At 52.6% G+C, this 17,595-nt stretch overlaps 1 protein-coding gene across 2 annotated transcripts; it reads right to left on the reverse strand.

Moving 5' to 3' along the window:
- ZNF213 (zinc finger protein 213) lies at positions 37-15,153 on the reverse strand. 2 transcript variants are annotated; one of them, XM_013995737.2, is made up of 6 exons: positions 14,215-15,153; positions 3,895-4,382; positions 3,038-3,161; positions 2,739-2,803; positions 2,487-2,610; positions 37-1,475 (listed from the first exon to the last, which is right to left on the reverse strand). In XM_013995737.2, the coding sequence occupies exons 2-6, from the start codon at positions 4,291-4,293 to the stop codon at positions 817-819; spliced, it is 1,371 nt and encodes a 456-aa protein (XP_013851191.2). In that variant the 5' UTR covers positions 4,294-4,382; positions 14,215-15,153; the 3' UTR covers positions 37-816. The 2 variants fall into 2 exon arrangements, with proteins under 2 accessions (XP_013851191.2, XP_013851190.2); XM_013995736.2 differs by lacking the exon at positions 14,215-15,153 and adding an exon at positions 5,620-6,382.

Below are 17,595 nucleotides of genomic sequence, written 5' to 3' on the forward strand. Positions count from 1 at the left end.
GTCCCCAGAGCAGCCACCTAAAGAACAAGAACAGCCTGGGGGAAGTTCTCATGTTTATTAAACCCTTTTTGCTGCCCTTTTGAGGCCAGCTGGGCCACCTCCTTTGGAGGGCCTGGGGTCTGTCCCTTTGAATGCCCATCGGCATGGAATGTGGCTTCTCAGGAGTCGTGACACAGTGCTAGCGTTAAATACCATGACCCCCACGCCTCCTGCAGAGGGGGGAGCAGCGGGGTGGGGGGGCCTCCTGCGGCCTTGTTCTTGGTCTGCACTGTTGGCCTTCCATCCCTGGAGCCCCCCCCCCAACTCTCCCCGGCCTGGCGGGGTGATGCTCAGGAACTCCCGGGGGCCAGCTGGCTGAGAGCAGAGGCAGATGGCGCCCAGCAGCCAGCGCCTGGAGATGAGAAGTGGTGGGGACCCGGTGGCCCCTGTGGTGGGGCCCAGGACCCAGATCCTCGCAGAGCCCAGCAGCACCCTGAGGCTTAGCCTCCACCACCGAGGGAAGGCACAGCATGGCAGGACGGAAAGCCCGACCCCACAGGGTCCAGCAAGGCTGAGCTCTCGTGTGCCCCAGCCACCTACCGTCTGCTCTAAGAGCACCAGCCAAACGGACCAGGGCTCCAGGAAACCAGAGGGAGGCAAGAAAGACCTGGAGCAGGGGGCATGGCCGGGAGGTCACAGGGGATTCCACGCCTGGAGGCGTTGGCTGGGCCCGGGGGGAGGTGGGTTCCGGGCAGTGGGGGGCTCTGCAGTCCTGTCTGCGCGGCCAGGATGGAGGACTCTGCCCGGTGCGGCCCCAGCTTGGCCGCCCCTCCGGCCTCACCCCACCGGTTGGGCCATCTTGGCGTGCAGGCTCTGGTGGGCGATGAGGTGGGCCCGCTGCTTGAAGCTCTTGTCACACTCGCCACAGCCAAAGGGCCGCTCGCCCGTGTGCACCCGCCGGTGGTCCAGCAGGTAGGAGCGCAGTGAGAAGCTCTTGCCACAGTCACTGCAGCCGAAGGGCTTCTCGCCGGTGTGGATGCGCTGGTGGTCGGCCAGGTAGGCGCTGCGGCTGAAGCTCTTGCCGCACTCGGAGCAGGAGAAGGGCTTCTGGCCTGTGTGCACGCCCTGGTGGCGCACCAGGTCCGAGGAGCTGCGGAAGCTCTTGTCGCACTCCTGGCACTTGTGCGGCTTCTCGCCCGTGTGCGTGCGCTGGTGGCGCGCCAGGTCGGAGCCCCAGCGGAAGCGCTTGCCGCACTGGCCGCAGCTGTGCGGCTTCTCGGCCACCAGGTCCCGCAACTGCCGCCGGCGCGTGGGCGGCCGCCCCCGCCGCGCCCCCGCCGCCCGCCCCCGGGGCGCCCCTGGCCGGGCCTCCCGCTCCCAGGCCTCCGCTGCCTCCGGCCTCCAGGACGCAGCCACGTCGCCAACGGCCTGGCCCGGGATCGCGGTCACCACCTCCTCCAGCTGGGGTCTCTCGCTGGGGCTCTTGAACCCCAAACCTACAAACGGAGAGGAGGCAGCCTCCTGAGCCCCACTCGGTCCTGGGGCCAGAGCTCTGGGCAGGCGCCTGGACGCTCGGGTTCAGACGACCCTGGGCTGCAAGAGACCCCGGCCCCGGCCTCCTCCGCCAGCAAATGGGGACATGACCACAGGGACAGCACTCATAGCCAGCGGCTGGGGGTGTGCTTGCCGTCCACAGGCCTAACCAACCCATGCCTCTGCCAGGCCGGGCTCCACTGCCAACCCTGGCTATTTCCTCTCCCAAACGCAAGGGATTCAGGCCGCCTGTAAGCGACCCAAACGGCCACCATTCATGATCAGAAACAGGAGACACACGGGCTCCGCCACCAGGCCGCCTCTCGCCACATAAGCCCTACCTCGGCCTCAACTCAAAAACAGATGTGGCCGCCCCAGATCCTCGGCTGGCGCTGCACTGTGGGGATTAAATGAGAGGATCCCCAAACCTGCTTAGGAAGGTCCTGGCCTGGACAAGGACCTAGGAGCGTGGCCTCTAGTGAGCAGGGCCCCAGCCCTGGCACACGGCAGGTGGGAGTCAGCACCCCTTTGCCGGGCAGGCTCAAGAGGGCTCACAAGCACCTTTTGCACAAAGTCTCAGCTCTGTCCCTTCGGTGTCCTTTGAGCTCTGTGAGTGCAGGCCCCTCATCTATACACGTGCACACCCTTGCACGCGCAGGGTGTGAGCATCACAGGAGAAGATGCCCCCTCCGTGCTCAGCACAGTGGCATGCGGCTCCCCCGCCTCCATGATAAGACAAGGTCACAGGCAGGGAACAAGGGACACCAGCAGGAAGGGACTCTCCAGGGGCCACAGGGAAAGCTCTCTTGGGAGTCGGCCAAGGAAGGAGCAGGAAGGAAAACCCACACCAGCAGGAACAGCAGAGCTGTGGCCTGCCCAGACCCACCCTCGGCTGCTGGGACTCCAAAGAGGCGACAGCCTTCAGCTCAGAGGAGCCAAGGTGCCCGAGGAGCCCAGCTGGGCCCGCTGCTTACCCGGGGCAACGTTCCGGGAGTTCTCCCTCTTTATGTCCCAGAAGAGATCCCTCTGAGAAGGGTCGAGGGACCCCCACTCCTCCCGGGAGAAATAGAAGGGAATGTCTCCAAAAGTCACCGGTCCCTGGAATGAGGTGAGAAAACCCGGCTCAGGGCTGCCGGGCGCAGGGCTCCCGGGCAGTCGGGGGCAGAGACCAGAAGCGGGCAGCAGTGGGAACGGGATGGGTCGGGCAGGAAAAGGATGGGACTCACCCCAGAGGAAAAGCGGGTGTCCGTCGTCTCTCTGGGCCTCGCCTCTTTAAGAGCAGGTTGCTGGGCTGAAGGAGAAGAATGGAGCCTCAAAGAGGCCAGCCCAGTCCAGGAGTGAGATCTCACACGCCCTCCTTCACGCACACGTGCTCGCGGGCGCACACACACACACACACACGCACGCACGCGTGCGCAGTCACACCTCGCCTTCACAGAGGTTCCCGACCTGCTACCCTTAGGGCAACACGTGGGAAGGAGCCACGCCCCTGCCCAGCAACTCTGCCACCTACAAGCTTACTCACCACCGCGGCCGTGCAGCTCCCAGGGCAAAGGTGGCCGGCTCTGTGCCCCTGCCTTCTGGGGAGGCGCCTTGGCCCGGGATCCCTGGACTGCAGCCTCGCGTTCCGCCTCCTCTGAGGGCACATCCTGCGCAGGAACCACAACATGCTCATCAGCACGGAGCCCAGATGGGGCAGACAGAGTCTAGTCCCTGGGAAGGAGACACAGGACACGCCTCAGGATGCTGGGGTGTGGGGAGGAAGGTCAAGACGGGGCCCCAGGAAAGACCGGATGAGAATGTGGCACCAGGCGGTGCTGTGTGCCCAGGGAGACTCTCCAACAAAGTGTGAGCCTAGAACCAGCCCGCGAGGGCCAGAATCAAAGAGCCGCTTAGCAAGAGGCAGTGTTGCGGGGGGTGGGGGTGGGGGGACTTGCTGTCAAAGGCAGAATCCCCCGCCTTCCCACACATGCGCATCTCCCCAGATGCTAAAGGCCCCACACCCCACAAGACAGCAGGGTTCACGCGGACAGCGCTCCCTTCTCACACCCCCTCTGGTGCTCCCACTATGCGCAGGGAGCCCAGCCTAGAACAGAACACAAACAGACGTTTGCAGAACCTGTGGGGAGCTGCCTTCCCGGAACACGTCTGCTTTGGTTCTGTTGCTGCCCTCCAAGCCCACCCCCAGAGAAACCAGAGTCACCAGGACGATGTCCTTCAGAAGGGCCACACGAGTTGTGCTATGCTGCTGTGGATGCTCCTCTGGCTCTGCCTATGCCCCCGCTCCCCAACCCCTGGAGGACTCAGCACTCTGGAAACGGCCACTTCTCCTCAGTCCAGGTGCCATCCCGGTGCCCCGGATGCAGAAGGGAGGCCCCTCACCTGTGCCCAGGCTTTCACAGGCTGCTTCTGCAGGTTCTCCACTAAGGCAACGGCTTCCTCGCCACTCCCCGGGTGCTGTTCACATACCCAATCCTGGATGCCCACAGGCAGCACACTCAGGAACTGCTCCAGCACCAGCAGCTCCAGGATCTGCTCCTTAGTACGCAGCTCGGGCCGCAGCCAGCGGCAGCAGAGCTCCCAGAGCTGGCTGAAGGCCTCGTGGGGCCCACCGGCATCCCCGTAGCAGAACTGCCGGAAGCGCTGGCGGCAGGCCTCCGAATCCCTGCTGTCCTCTTGCTGGCCAGAGTCCTGCTCCCAGGAGGAATCTTCCACCTTCACAATCAGAAGCCCTTCTCCCTCCCCAGGGGCCTGGTCTTGAGGCTCTGGGGGGGTTGCCATTCTACTGGCCGCCTCAACCTGGGCGCCTGCCCTTCAGTCTCCCAGAGGGATCCCCAGTGGCAGCTGGGGTGGCATCTGGACACGCATTCCTGGGGAAAGAGCAAAACAGAAGACAGGGGGCGGTACCTGAGCAAACCCGAGCCTAGAGGACATCCAAGGACTCCAGGTCCATCCCTCCTGGCCCTGACCCCTTTTCCATGCTCTCTTGGAATGCCCTCTCTGCTCACGTGACTCTCTCTCCTACCAACATAGGGCCAGGGCGCCCTGTCCTCAGCTCCAAAATCCAAAATGCCCAGGCTTTCACCACCTGGCCTGCTGACAAGAGATGAGCATATAATATTCATTTGTCTCACTTAATGTTTGTGTTTTACAGCAAGAATACTAATGTATTTGTTTAGTTAGTAACAATTCCTCATGCCGAACTTCCAATGTATATTTCTGTGGGCATTATTCTTCAATTAAAAAAAAAATTAATGTGTTTGGTTATGGAGGGTTGTCCCAGATTCTGCTGGTGGCATTATACAATATACACACTGTATTATCTTTCTCAGATCTCAAAACCTCTTAATTCCAAAAGATATCTGGCCCCTAAGGTGTTAGTAAAGGGCCCACAGACAATATCCGGAGTCATTTATCAGGGACACATGAACGTTACAGCTAAAAGGTGTGTATTTTGGATTTTTTTTTTCTTTATTTTTGGCTGCACCGCGGCATGCAGAAGTTCCCAGGCCAGGGATCTAACCTGTGCCACAGCAGTGACCCAAAACATTGCAGTGACAACACCAGATCTTTAACCTGCTGCATCACAAGAGAACTTTCCCTTGAGTTTTTCTAAACTGTTTTTTTGTTTCAAAAAAATCATTCTAATAAAAAAAGGGGAGTAGACTTAAACAATACAGACATACATTAAAAAAACAAACAAAAAACCTCTCCCTTCCACACTGCAGCTGTATCCCCATTAACTTCCAACGTCCCAAACTTTCCTCTGTGGATTTACTGGAAACGTATCCATAGAAACGGGGGCGTGGGGGGGGGAGTGCTCTGTGCTTGTTTTTACATAAATGAGGTCTTACGGAAATACTATTTTGTAATTTGCTTTTCAATCTAACAATGCTTCTTCATTAGCCGCTCTGAGAGATTGCGCGGTACTTGTTTCTTAATCAATACCCGAGTGAGGCATGCGGGTTGTTTCCAATTCTTTCCTACTACACTAAGCACTTCACTTTATTGTCCTTCTCTTCACAACACCTCTGAAAGGTACGCTCTCCATTCTCATCCTTCCGTGACCGAGGAGGAGACTCCGCTCGGAGAGAGCCAGGGACTCACCAGGGTCGCTCGGCCGGACGCAGCAAGCGGGAGCGCGGACTCAGCCGGACCCCCGCGCTCAGTCCAGGCAGCCCTGCCTGTGCGGAGATGAGAAGCGGCGGGGCGGGCAGCGAGCGCGGCGCCCCAGGTTCCGCCACCCCACTTCCCAATAGTGCACGCCCCCTTCGGCCTCGGCCTCCGGACGCTGGCCCCAGCTACCCAGAGCCGCTGTAGACAGCGGAGCCCCGCGGCCCGCGTCTCGGGTCCCGCCCCCAGGACACACACCGCCCACACCCGCCCAGGCGTTCCCGGTTCCGCCGCTAGCTTTCGGCGCCGGAAGTTCGCGCGTGGCTCGCCGGGAAACGACACGGCGCTTGCATTGAGGCAAGCAATACGAACTACAGTCTCCAGAAGGCTGTTCGCCAATTATACCGGCCTTCGGTCTGACCAATGAATGCGGAGAATCCCCGGGGTGACCAATCAGAAGGCAGCGACTCCGTGCGCAACGCCCACGTTCCCAGGCTGGGGTTTGCGTCTAGACTCGCCCTGTCTTCTGCCCTTTGGGCTTTTCGCGTTTCGGTGTTTCTTTTGCCCGTGAAGGGCGAAAAGGGGAAGCCGAGGCTGGCCTGGTGGGCGAAGAAGTCCCATGGCCCAGCTACGATTGGAGCGCCCGCTCCGCCGGAAGGGATGCTTTGGCGCGGACTCTTCCTTCCGCCTCCGGCTCCTTCCTCTCCAGAGTGGGTCGAAGGCTGAGGCAGCCGTGCTCTTCCGCAGTGGGAGACTTATTTATAGCCTTTGCAGTCCGCCACCCACCCCCCGCCCCAGTCTTTGGTCAAGCCTATAGGGGAGTGGGGCTCTCTGGGAAGTGCAGTCCCGTGAGGGGCGCGGTGTTCTCGGTCTCCGAGGTCGGCCAGGGTTTCAGAGCGGACGCAGCAGTCCAGGACGGTGACCTCGAGGAGCCCCAAGCTCTCCTACCAGCAGCTTTGACTGAAGGACGGCGCGGGCCTCCGGGCTGGAGAGAACCTAAAGCAGGAGGGGCCACGTCGGGAAAGCTCTGGGTTCTCCTTCGAATACATTTGGATCTACTACCAACGTTTTCTTACTCCTCTTGGAGGTTTGCGGCTCCAGATCTGTTTCTGAAATAGAAAACCTTTTCTCGTGGTGGCGGTTTGATGATGCAAGTATTGCATTCTCAGTGGAGGGAAGAAAATTAAGAAAGCATGGAAGATTATAGGTAGCCATATCCGTAAGGTTGACTCTGCTCACATGGCACTCAAAGTGGTTTATCCTTAACAGCGCACACACACACACACACACACACACACACACACACACGGGCGCGCGCAGCCATGCCTCTCCCCTACGTTATTTTTCTTCCTTTTATCACTACCCGACATATTTGTATAGTATTTGCCTCCCACTACTCAAGTATAATTTCCATGAGATCAGACTGTTTTCACTGCCCTACTTCCAGTACCTAAAATTTTTAGGCCTCCCGAAACAAGACATATATATCAACAGAATAAGACAGAAGGCCCAGAAATAAACCCACGCCACCTAAGGTCAATCTCTGAGTAAGGAGGAAAGGATACACAATGAAGAAAAGACAGTCTCTTCAACAAGGGGTGGTGGGAAAATTGGACAGCTATTTGTTAATGAAATTAGGACATTCTTTAACACCATGCACAAAAATAAACTCAAAAAAGGAGTTCCCTGGTGGCCTCGCATTGTCACTGCTGTGGCTTGGGTCACTGCTGTGGTACAGATTTGATCCCTGGCCTGGAAACCTCTGCAAAAAGTTTCTGCAAAAAACTTGCCTGGCTTGGAAACTTCTGCAAAAAGTGGCCAAATAAATAAATAAATAAATAAACAAACCAACAACAACTCAAAATGGATTAAAGACCTAAATGTAAGGAGTTTCTTTGTGGCTCAGTGAGCTAAGGATCTGGCATTTTAACTGCAGTGGCTCAGGTTGCTGCTGTGGTGTGAATTTGATCCTTAACCCAGGAACTTCCACATGCCTTGGGCACCCCCCCAAAAAAAAGACCGAAATGTAAGACCAGATACTATAAAACTTCTAGAGGAAAACATAGGCAGAACACTCTGACATAAATCACAGCAATGTCTTTCTGGATCTGTCTCTTAGCATAATGGAAATAAAAATTAACAAATGGAACCTAGTTAAACATAAAAGCTTTTGTACAGAAAAAAAAAAAAAAAAAAAAGCCCATTAAACAAAAAGACAATCTACAGAATGGGAGAAAATATTTGCAAAGGAATTAGTTTCCAAAATATACAAACAGGAGTTCCCGTCATGGCGCAGTGGTTAATGAATGCGACTGGGAAACGAGGTTGCGGGTTCGATCCCTGGCCTTGCTCAGTGGGTTAAGGATCCGGCGTTGCTGTGAGCTGTGGTGTAAGTCGCAGACGCGGCTTGGATCCTGTGTTGCTGTGGCTCTGGCGTAGGCCTGGCTCCTAGCCTGGGAACCTCCATATGCCATGGGAGCGGCCCTAGAAGAGGCAAAAAGACAAAAAAAAAAAAAGTTAAAAAGAAATATATGTATGAACAACTCATACAGCTCAATATAAAAAAAAAAACCCTGAGAAACCCAACCAAAAAACGGGCAGAATAACTAAATAGACATTTCTCCAAAGAAAACATACGGATGGCCAAAAGACACATGAAAAAATGTGAATTATTTTCCACTGCTAATTATGAGAGAAATGCAAATCAAAACTACCAATGAAGTATCACCTTAGACCAGTCAGAATGGCCATCAGCAAAAAGTCTAGAAAAATAAATGCTCAAGAGGGTGTGAAGAAAAAGGAATCCTTCTACACTGTTGGTGGGAATGTAAGTCGGCTAAACCAGTAGGGAGGTTCCTTAAAAAATAAAAATAGAACTACCATGTGAACCTGCAATCCCACTCCTGGGCACATACCTGGAGAAAACCGTAATTTGAAAAGATACATGCCACCCTATGTTCATTGAAGCACTTCTTACAACAGCCAAGACATAGAAGCAACATAAGTGTGCACTGACAGATGAATGGATAAAGATGTGATACACACACACACACACACACACACAGGAATATTACTCAGCCATAAGAAAAGAATGAAATGCTGCCATTTGCAGAAACATAGGTGGACCTAGAGATTATCATACGAAGTGAAGTAAGCCAGACAAAGACAAATATATTACTTAGCGGAATCTTAAAAAAATCCAAATGAATTTATTTACAACACAGACATAGACTCACAGACAAGAACACAAACTTATGGTTACCAAAGGGGAAAGGTGGGAGAGGGATAAATTAGGAGATTGGAATTAATATATACACACTCCTCTATATAAAATAGATTACTAGAGAGTTCCAGTTGTGGCTCAGCAGAAACGAATCCAACTAGTATCCATGAGGATGGGGGTTTGATCCCTGGCCTTGCTCTGTGGGTTAAGGATCTGGCATTGCCGTGGGGTAGGTTGCAGACATGGCTTGGATCCTGAGTTGCTGTGGCTGTGGTGTAGGCTGGCGGCTACAGCTCCAATTAGACTCCTAGCCTGGGAACTTCCACATGCCACGGGTGTGGCCCTAAAAAGCAAACAAGAAAAAATTAGATCATTAATAAGGACCTACTGTAAGAATAGGAATTGATAATCAATAATTTGTAATAACCTATAAGGGAAAAGGATCAGTTTTATATAATATAACTGAATCAACTGTGTTGTACACCTAAAAGTAACATAACATTGGAACTCAACTATACCTCAAAAAAAAGTGGGTTTTTTTTGTCCTTTTAGGGCCTCGCCAGCGGCATATGGAGGTTCCCAGGCTAGGGGTCGAATTGGAGCTGTAGCCACCAGCCTATGCCAGAGACACAACAACTCGGGATCCGAGCCGCATCTGTGGCCTACGCCACAACTCACGGCAACATCGGATCCTTAACCCACTGAGCGAGGCCAGGGATGGAATACAATCTCAAGGTTCCTAGTCGGATTTGTTAACCACTGAGCCACAACGGGAACTCCTAAAAATGTATTATTTTAAGTTGGTAAATATATGTATACACACATATACTGCCTGTCACAATATTCATTGAATAACCGAAAGGTTAAAATATTCCTTCTAAGTCCATTCCTTCAGAAATAAGCACTGTTAACATTTTTGTCTGTTCTTACAGTTCTACATATATGAATATTTCAAAGAGAAATCTGGAATCATTCTACATAAGCGATGTGTTGTTGGTTCAAAAGTCTATCGAATGTAGGTTTCCAAATCATCATTCATAAATGAAATCCATTGTTTTACACGCTTCATAGTGGTCCACAGCATAGACGTTTAAAGTCCCTTCCTCTTGGACATTTAGATGTTTGCAGATCTGTTCTTTTTTCTGTCTTTCTTTTCTTTTTCCTGTCTTTCTTTCTTTTTTTCCTTTTTTTCCTTCCTGCTGCATATGGAAGTTCCTGGGCCAGGAGCTGAATCCAAGCCACAGCTGAGCTATTACAGGATCCTTAACCCACTGGGCCAGGCTGGAGATTGAACTCACACCTCCACAGCGACCTGAACTACTACAGTCGGATTCTTACCCCTTGGCGCCACAGGAGGAGCTCCCGTGTGCAAACCTTGAATATACACCTTCCTGCATTTGCTTGAACAACTTGCTGGGAGGGATGAGCTCAGACTGTTCTATCAAGACGGCGGAAGTAGATGCTTCTGGGCTCCCTCTCCTCCCGCTACTGGCCCCAGCCGAAAACTGCACAAGGAAGAAGGAACTTGAACCTTCTTATTTACCAGTGTAGCCTTCCAGCGCCCTCTACTGACAGAGACTAACATCTGCAAAGGAGAAAAGTCGGGGGTCTGGCTCCATCATCCCAAAGCAGAACCAAAAGGATGTACTGGGGGCTGAGAGAGAATAAATTATTAACTGGCACATCAACCATATATTCTATTGGGCATATATATTTCCCAGCCTCTCCTGCATTTAAGTATGGCCAGGTAATTCAATTGAAGGCGAGATGGGAGCAGACACGCTATACACATCTTACTGGAAGCGATGGGTCATGCCTTCCTATTCTCTTTTCCCCAACTGCCAGCAGCAATTTGGACATAGCGGCCTGGGCCATGCAGATGACAGAAACACCTGGCTGTCACGGACCCAGAGGTGTCAAAGCAACAAAATGGAAGGTGCCTGGATTCTTGATGATTGTGGAGCCACCAAACTAGTCCTCTTATGGTGACATAAGAGAGCAATAGATACCCTGTTTAAGCTGCTGTTAGTTTGGGACTCTTTTTCAACCAGAATATATACTTTAACTAGCACCACTGCCTACTAAGTTTATTCATTAAAAATAAAAGTAGAGAAAAGCTTTTGCACAGCAAAGGAAACCAAAAAGAAAACAAAAAGACAACTTTCAGAAGGGGAGCAAATAGTTTCAAATGATGCAACCAACAAGGGCTTAATCTCTAGAATATATAAACAATTTATACAACTCAACAGCAAAAAAGCCAATCAATCAATGGAAAAATGGGCAAAAGACCTGAATAGACATTTCTCCAAAGAAGATATACAGATGGCCAGCAAACACATGAAAAAATGCTCAACATCGTTGATTATAAGAGAAATGCAAATCAAAACTACCATGAGATACCACCTCACACCAGTCAGAATGGCCATCATTAATAAATCCACAAATAACAAGTGCTGGAGGGGCTGTGGAGAAAAGGGAACCCTCATGCACTGTTGGTGAGAATGTAAGCTGGTATAGCCACTATGGAGAACAGTTTGGAGATACCTTAGAAATCTATACATAGAACTTCCATATGACCCCGCAATCCCACTCTTGGGCATCTATCCGGACAAAACTCTACTTAAAAGAGACACATGCACCCGCATGTTTGTTGCAGCACTATTCACAATAGACAGGACATGGAAACAACCCAAATGTCCATCGACAGATGATTGGATTAGGAAGATGTGGTATATATATAATACACAATGGAATACTACTCAGCCATAAAAAAGGATGACATAATGCCATTTGCAGCAACATGGATGGAACCAGAGACTCTCATACTGAGTGAAATGAGCCAGAAAGACAAAGACAAATACCATCATATGATATCACTTATAACTGGAATCTAACATCCAGCACAAATGAACATCTCCTCAGAAGAGAAAATCATGGACTTGGAGAAGAGACGTGTGGCTGCCTGATGGGAGGGGGAGGGAGTGGGAGGGATCAGGAGCTTGGGCTTATCAGACACAACTTAGAATAGATTTACAAGGAGATCCTGCTGAGTAGCACTGAGAACTTTGTCTAGATACTCATGTTGCAACAGAACAAAGGGTGGGGAAAAAAATGTAATTGTAATGTATACATGTAAGGATAACTTGATCCCCTTGCTGTACAGTGGGAAAATAAAAAATATATATAAAATAAATACTGAAAAAAAAATAAAATAAAATAAAAGTAGAGGAGGTTCCCATTGTGGTACAGCAGAAAGGAATCTGACTAGAAACCATGAGGTTGCAGGTTCGATCCCTGGCCTCTCTCAGTGGGTTAAGGATCTGGCATTGCCATGAGCTGTGGTGTAGGTTGTAGACGCCGTGGTGTAGGATCTGGCATTACCATGAGCTGTGGTGTAAGGATCTGGTGTTGCTGTGGCTCTGGCGTAGGCCAGCAGCTGTAGCTCTGATTGGACCCCTAGTCTGGGAACCTCCATATGATGCTGGTGCAGCTCTAAAAAGACAAAAGACAAAAAAAAAAAAAAAAAAAAAAAAGTAGAAAAAAATACAAAATTATTTTTATAATTTTTCCTATGGGATAGTGGACATTCAGAATTGCTATGTCTCCTTGACTAAATTTGGAAAAGTTTTATTTTTCTAGGAAATCATCCCTTTCATCAATAATTTCAGATTAACATAAATTTGTACATAATATCCCATTTGATGAAAATCTGAAAATCAGCACAAAGGGGACTTCTCTTGTGGTGCAGCAGGTTAAGAGTCCAGCGTTGTCACTGCAGTGGCATGGGTTGCTGCTGTAGTGCAGGCTGAATCCCTGGCCTGGGAAATTCCATATGCTGAGGGCAAAACAAACAAACAACCACAACAAAATCAGCACAAATGGTTAAATCCTACTCCTTGTTTTGAGGTGGTGAGATGGCACTTTAATGGCAGTGGAACCACAGGCTAGGAGGCTGGATCCCTGCTGAATTTGTGGATTAGGACTGCCATACTAGTCCTGCCACGCTAGTCCTGCCACAGGCTACCTCCAGCCCACCTCCAGATGTTATCTGGAGAAATACACTGCTGTCTTAAGATCTTGTTATCTTGGGTCTCTGTTATTTGTAACTGAACTGATTCCATTCATAGATTCATACCTCATAGGATTGTTATAATGATTAAATAAATGAGAGAATGAAAGTAGATCACTTCGCCCAGTATCAACTCTTTTTTTTTTTTTTCCTTGCTTTTTAGGGCTGCACCTGAGGCATATGGAGGTTCCCAGGCTGCTGGCCTGCACCACAGCCACAGCATCAGATCCGAGCCTCATCCCTGACCTACACCACAGCTCACCACAATGTCAGATCCTTAACCCACTGAGCGAGGCCAAGGATCAAGCCCGAAATCTCATGGTTCTTAGTCAGATTCCTTTCCACTGCACTATGACAGGAACGCCAGTACCAACTCTTAATGCAAGTAAATGCTCAGTCAGGAACTGTTAGTCCCAGGGAATCATGCCTCGCCAGGAACCTGTCAGATGGGCATGCCCACGGGAGCAGAGATACAGGAGAGGCTGCAAGAGTTAAGACCCCCAGGAATCCTTGCCATTTTCCTCTCAAGGAGCCCAGCTTGTTCTAGTCAGTGGCCTGTTGGATTGTATGAATCTTCATGGATAGCCTGGAGCTTTGTTAGTTGAGAACAGAGAAAAACCAGAGTTTGCCCTAGGAGTTGAGAATGCTGCCTCTGCAACCCAGGCAGGAAGACTGCCCGACCACAGGTCACAGGATGGCCAAGGAGCAGGGACAGGGGGCAGGCTGGACCACCTTCAAAACCTCCGGTTCTCCACCCTCCACAGGACACCAGGGAGAAAACTCAGGCCAGAGCCCCTCACAAGTCTCAGGCCTCTAGCCTACCCTCCCGCCTGCCCCTCCATCCCACCACCGGGGTCATTTCAGCTCCTGGACCGCCAACCTCTTCGTCATGACAGGGACTTTATTCATTCTGTTCCCCTTGCTGGGAAGGTTCTACCCTGAAATCCTTCCCGTCATTCAAGTCTCAGCGTTCCGTCCTTGGACAATCAATTCCTAACATTCTCCACTGCTTCCCCCGTCTGTCACCACTTTAAATTAATGTGTCATTTACGTCCGCCTCCCTCACTGGAGCTCAACCCATGAGGGCATGGATCTTGTCAGATTTTTCATCGCTTATCCCTCAATATCTAGCAAAAGACCTGGAACGCAGGCATTTATATTGAAAAATGAATGAGTGAAGGCGGTGAAGCGTCTATTTAACGTTTCCTCGCCTTTACTACCCGGCCCGCCCCGCACTGACTGCCTCAGTTCCTCCCGCTCCCCGCAAAAGATCCCAGGTCTCCTTCCAGGCCGTTACCGCCTCCGCGTGGGCTCTCGCAGGCAGCACCGGGCGGGCCCGCAAGGTGCCGGAGCGCCAGCAGGAGGTGCAGGGGCCAGGACTCCGGCGCGGCGGACCCTGGGCGTCACGACCAAGCCCAGACGCGGCCCTCGCGTTCGAGCGCCGCGGGTTTCTTCCGGGCGCAACAGGTCTTCCGCCGCGCGCGAGGCCGGAAGTGGCTCTGGCCTCGGCGCTCGCCTTCTCCCCGCTGCCTCTCTAGGAAGGCAGGAGGGTCGCTGTCTCGGTGGTGGGCCCGGGGCCCGCTCTGAAGACTCGGGGGCTGACGACTCAGCAGGTAGGCCGGCCCGCGTTGTTGGTTCTTTCCGCAGCGCCCGGAAAAGGAAGGGAAAAGGCAAAGTTTGGAAGCCCAGAGCGTCGAGGAGTTGCCAGGCAACCGTGGCGGGGGTGGGGGGGAACGGAGCCGAGGACAAACGCCAGTTATGATTGGCCCGTTTTGGGGGCGCCCACCCTCTTGCTCCTCCCAGGGCACTGACTGGCAGGTGGCATAGTGGGAGGGGTGAGATCGTCCGGAATCTGTCATCCTGGCTGTGAGGCGAGCCTCGGCGAGTCTGCAGACCTCGCCACCCTGCGGGGTCACACGAGCTCGGGAGGAGCTTCCCAGGCTAGAGCAGAGCTGAATCAGTCCACGTCTCCGGCCCGGGGAAGGCAGCGCGCCTTCAGCCAGGACCTGGGCCGACCACACAGGGATGCGGTCGGCAGTCCCAAGGGACTATTTCCACCACCGCCCCCTTCCCCTCCCTCTACTAGTCCAGAAGGCGCAGGTGCGCAGGTCAATCGCAAGGAATCAGGTCGCGCGTGTTCTTCAGAAGCTATAAGGTGTGAGCAGGAGCCAGGAAGGAGTAGGCCACCTCTGAGCCTCTTCGCCAGCTCCCCAGAGACGGCCAAAACCCTTCTCTGCCTCCCCACCCTACCCCCGCCCAGCCTGCTACCCGTCAGTGATGCTTCATCACCCACCGAATCATGAACACCATTCAGCCTGACAGCCCAGGCCCTTCCAAGATGCTGGAGCTGCCTCCTCAGTCTTAGCTGCTGTTGTCCACTCTTAAAACGCTCTGGCCTGGAATTCCCATCATGCCTCAGCGGATAACGAGCACGACTAGTATCCATGAGGACGCAGGTTCAATCCCTGACCTCACTCATTGGGTTAAGGATCTGGAGTTGATGCGGGCTGTGATGTAAGTCGCAAATGTGACTTGGATCCAGAGTTGCTGCGCCTATGGCGTAAGCCAGCAGCTGTAGCTCTGATTCAGCTCCTAGCCTGGGAACTTCCACCTGCCGCAGGCAGCCCTAAAAAGACAAAAAACAAACAAACAAAAAAAGGCTCTAGACAGGGTCTATTCCATCCTCTGGATGGATCTCTAAGAAATGGAAGATGCATGGGGCCCTTGGAATCCCTTTGCACTGTGCTATGAAAAGGGGATGCCGTTTCCCACTGGATACTGTGCTGAGCTCCTCAGAGCGAAGTCTTTAACGACCCCGGCCCCCCGGAGCTCACTAGACAGCCCTCTGCGGGATTCAAGGCCTGAGTGATTCCTGGCATCCAGCTGATGTGGCCCATGGCCCAAGGAGCTGAAATTAAGGCAATACCCACTGTGCAAATGAATACTCTGTGCTAAGCCCCACCAAGTCATGGTAGCACCTTCCCACCTGTTTCCCTCCATCAGATAACAAGCTCCTGGGAGCAATCCTTATGTGACGAGAGCCCCTCAGTCCCTCACACTGAACCCAGCAGAGAAACACTATTTCTGGCTGAGTGACCAGTGACCAGTGCCGTGACGACACGCTGAAGGGAGGAAACTGCTTTTTCTCACCTCTTCGAGAAAGAACCATCCAGTCAATCCACTCCTGCCAGCAGCCCAACCCTAGACACCACTGAGTCCTGCCTGGGCCCCCACTAGTCAGCACCTCCCTGGCGTCCAGCTGATTTCCCTCTCAAACTCCAGCTGAGTGCAACACCCCTGAAGGTCAAGTCTACTGTCTGTCAGTTCTAATTTTTTAGTTCTGTTTTGGCCAGGCCGGTGGCATGCAGAAGTTCCGGGGCCAGGGATCGAACCTTTGCCGCAGCAGTGACCCAAGCTGCTGCAGTGACTACAGTGGATCCTTAACCTGCTGCACCACAGGAGAACTGTCTACTCTTTAGACAGCCTCATATTGTCATGCACTAATTAGACAATCAAAAGCTGAAGGGGGAGGAGTTCCCCTTGTGGCCCAGCAGGTTACAAACCTGACTAGTATCCGTGAGGACATGGGTTCGATCCCTGACCTCAGTGGGTCTGGGAACTGGCGTTGCTGTGAGCTGTGGCGTAGGTCACAGACACTTCTCCGATCCTGTGTTGCTGTGGCTGTGGCATAGGCTGGCAGCTGTAGCTCCGATTTGACCCCTAGCCTGCGAACTTCCACATGCTGCAAGTGTGGCCCTAAAATAAATAAATTAATAGCTATTGGGGGTACATGGAAATAGAGGTATTCTTTACAGGATAAAAGCCCTGGACCTGAGCTCCAGCTTCCAGGTTGAATGACTTTGGGCAAGTTACTGGCCTTCTCAGCCTGCTTCCTCATCTATAAAACTCCGAGTTGCAGTTGGGGACATATACGTGATGCTTGGTCCCATGCCTGACAGGGCAGCTGCTCAACTGCCAACTATCATAACTATTTTCAGTCCAATGTCCTGTTCAAGACATTCCATCCCTCAGGGGCTGGGAGCCAACAGAGCTGCGACTGCTCTGTTGGCTCTGTGAGCACAGAGACAGGAGGGGTCCCAAGAGAGGCAGACGTCAAGGTCAGGTGATGTCAAAAATGAGTGTAATCTTGAGAGCTGAACTGCACATCTAGAATATGGGCAGGCTGAGCCCACCCTTGGCCAGGAGAAAAAAAGAGAGAGAGAGAATGGGAAAATTCAGAGGTAAAACCCCAGGAGGCCAGGAAACCACCAGATGGGGGCAGGTAGGGCAAATTACAGAGGACAGGTGCAAAGAGGCCACAGAGGTGAGAAGTAGTGGAGGGAGTGAGCTGGCAGTGGCTCAGAAAGGATCAGAAGGGGCAGTGGTCCCTGGGGAACAAGAAATCCCCCCTGGATTAGAGCTGGGCCCCCGCGGATGCAGGTGAAAATGCCCGGTCACAAGCAGCAGGCCCCAGTGTGAGGGAAGCAGGGTAGACAGGAGACACTGAACGTGAATTCTTAGGCTGGCTCTGCCCTGCCCTGGCTCCTGGAGAGAAGAGCCAAGGGAGTGCCCAGAGCTCAGGGGCAATGCTACGGGCATGAGTGACAACAGCAGCAGATCACCTCACCCAGGTCCTCCATTTCAGAAGTATCTGGGGTGTGGAAACGCCCGTGCTTAG

This window comes from Sus scrofa, chromosome 3 (assembly GCF_000003025.6).
Source record: "Sus scrofa isolate TJ Tabasco breed Duroc chromosome 3, Sscrofa11.1, whole genome shotgun sequence".
NCBI classification, from domain to species: domain Eukaryota; kingdom Metazoa; phylum Chordata; class Mammalia; order Artiodactyla; family Suidae; genus Sus; species Sus scrofa.

Excerpts from the sequence above, each read along its gene's own strand:
- ZNF213 (XM_013995737.2), bottom strand. The coding sequence starts at position 4,293 with ATGGCAACCCCCCCAGAGCCTCAAGACCAGGCCCCTGGGGAGGGAGAA. Across the intron at positions 2,804-3,037 it reads GGAGCTGCACGGCCGCGGTG|CCCAGCAACCTGCTCTTAAA; the intron begins GTGAGTAAGCTT and ends CTTCTCCTTCAG. Across the intron at positions 2,611-2,738 it reads ACACCCGCTTTTCCTCTGGG|GGACCGGTGACTTTTGGAGA; the intron begins GTGAGTCCCATC and ends ACCTCATTCCAG.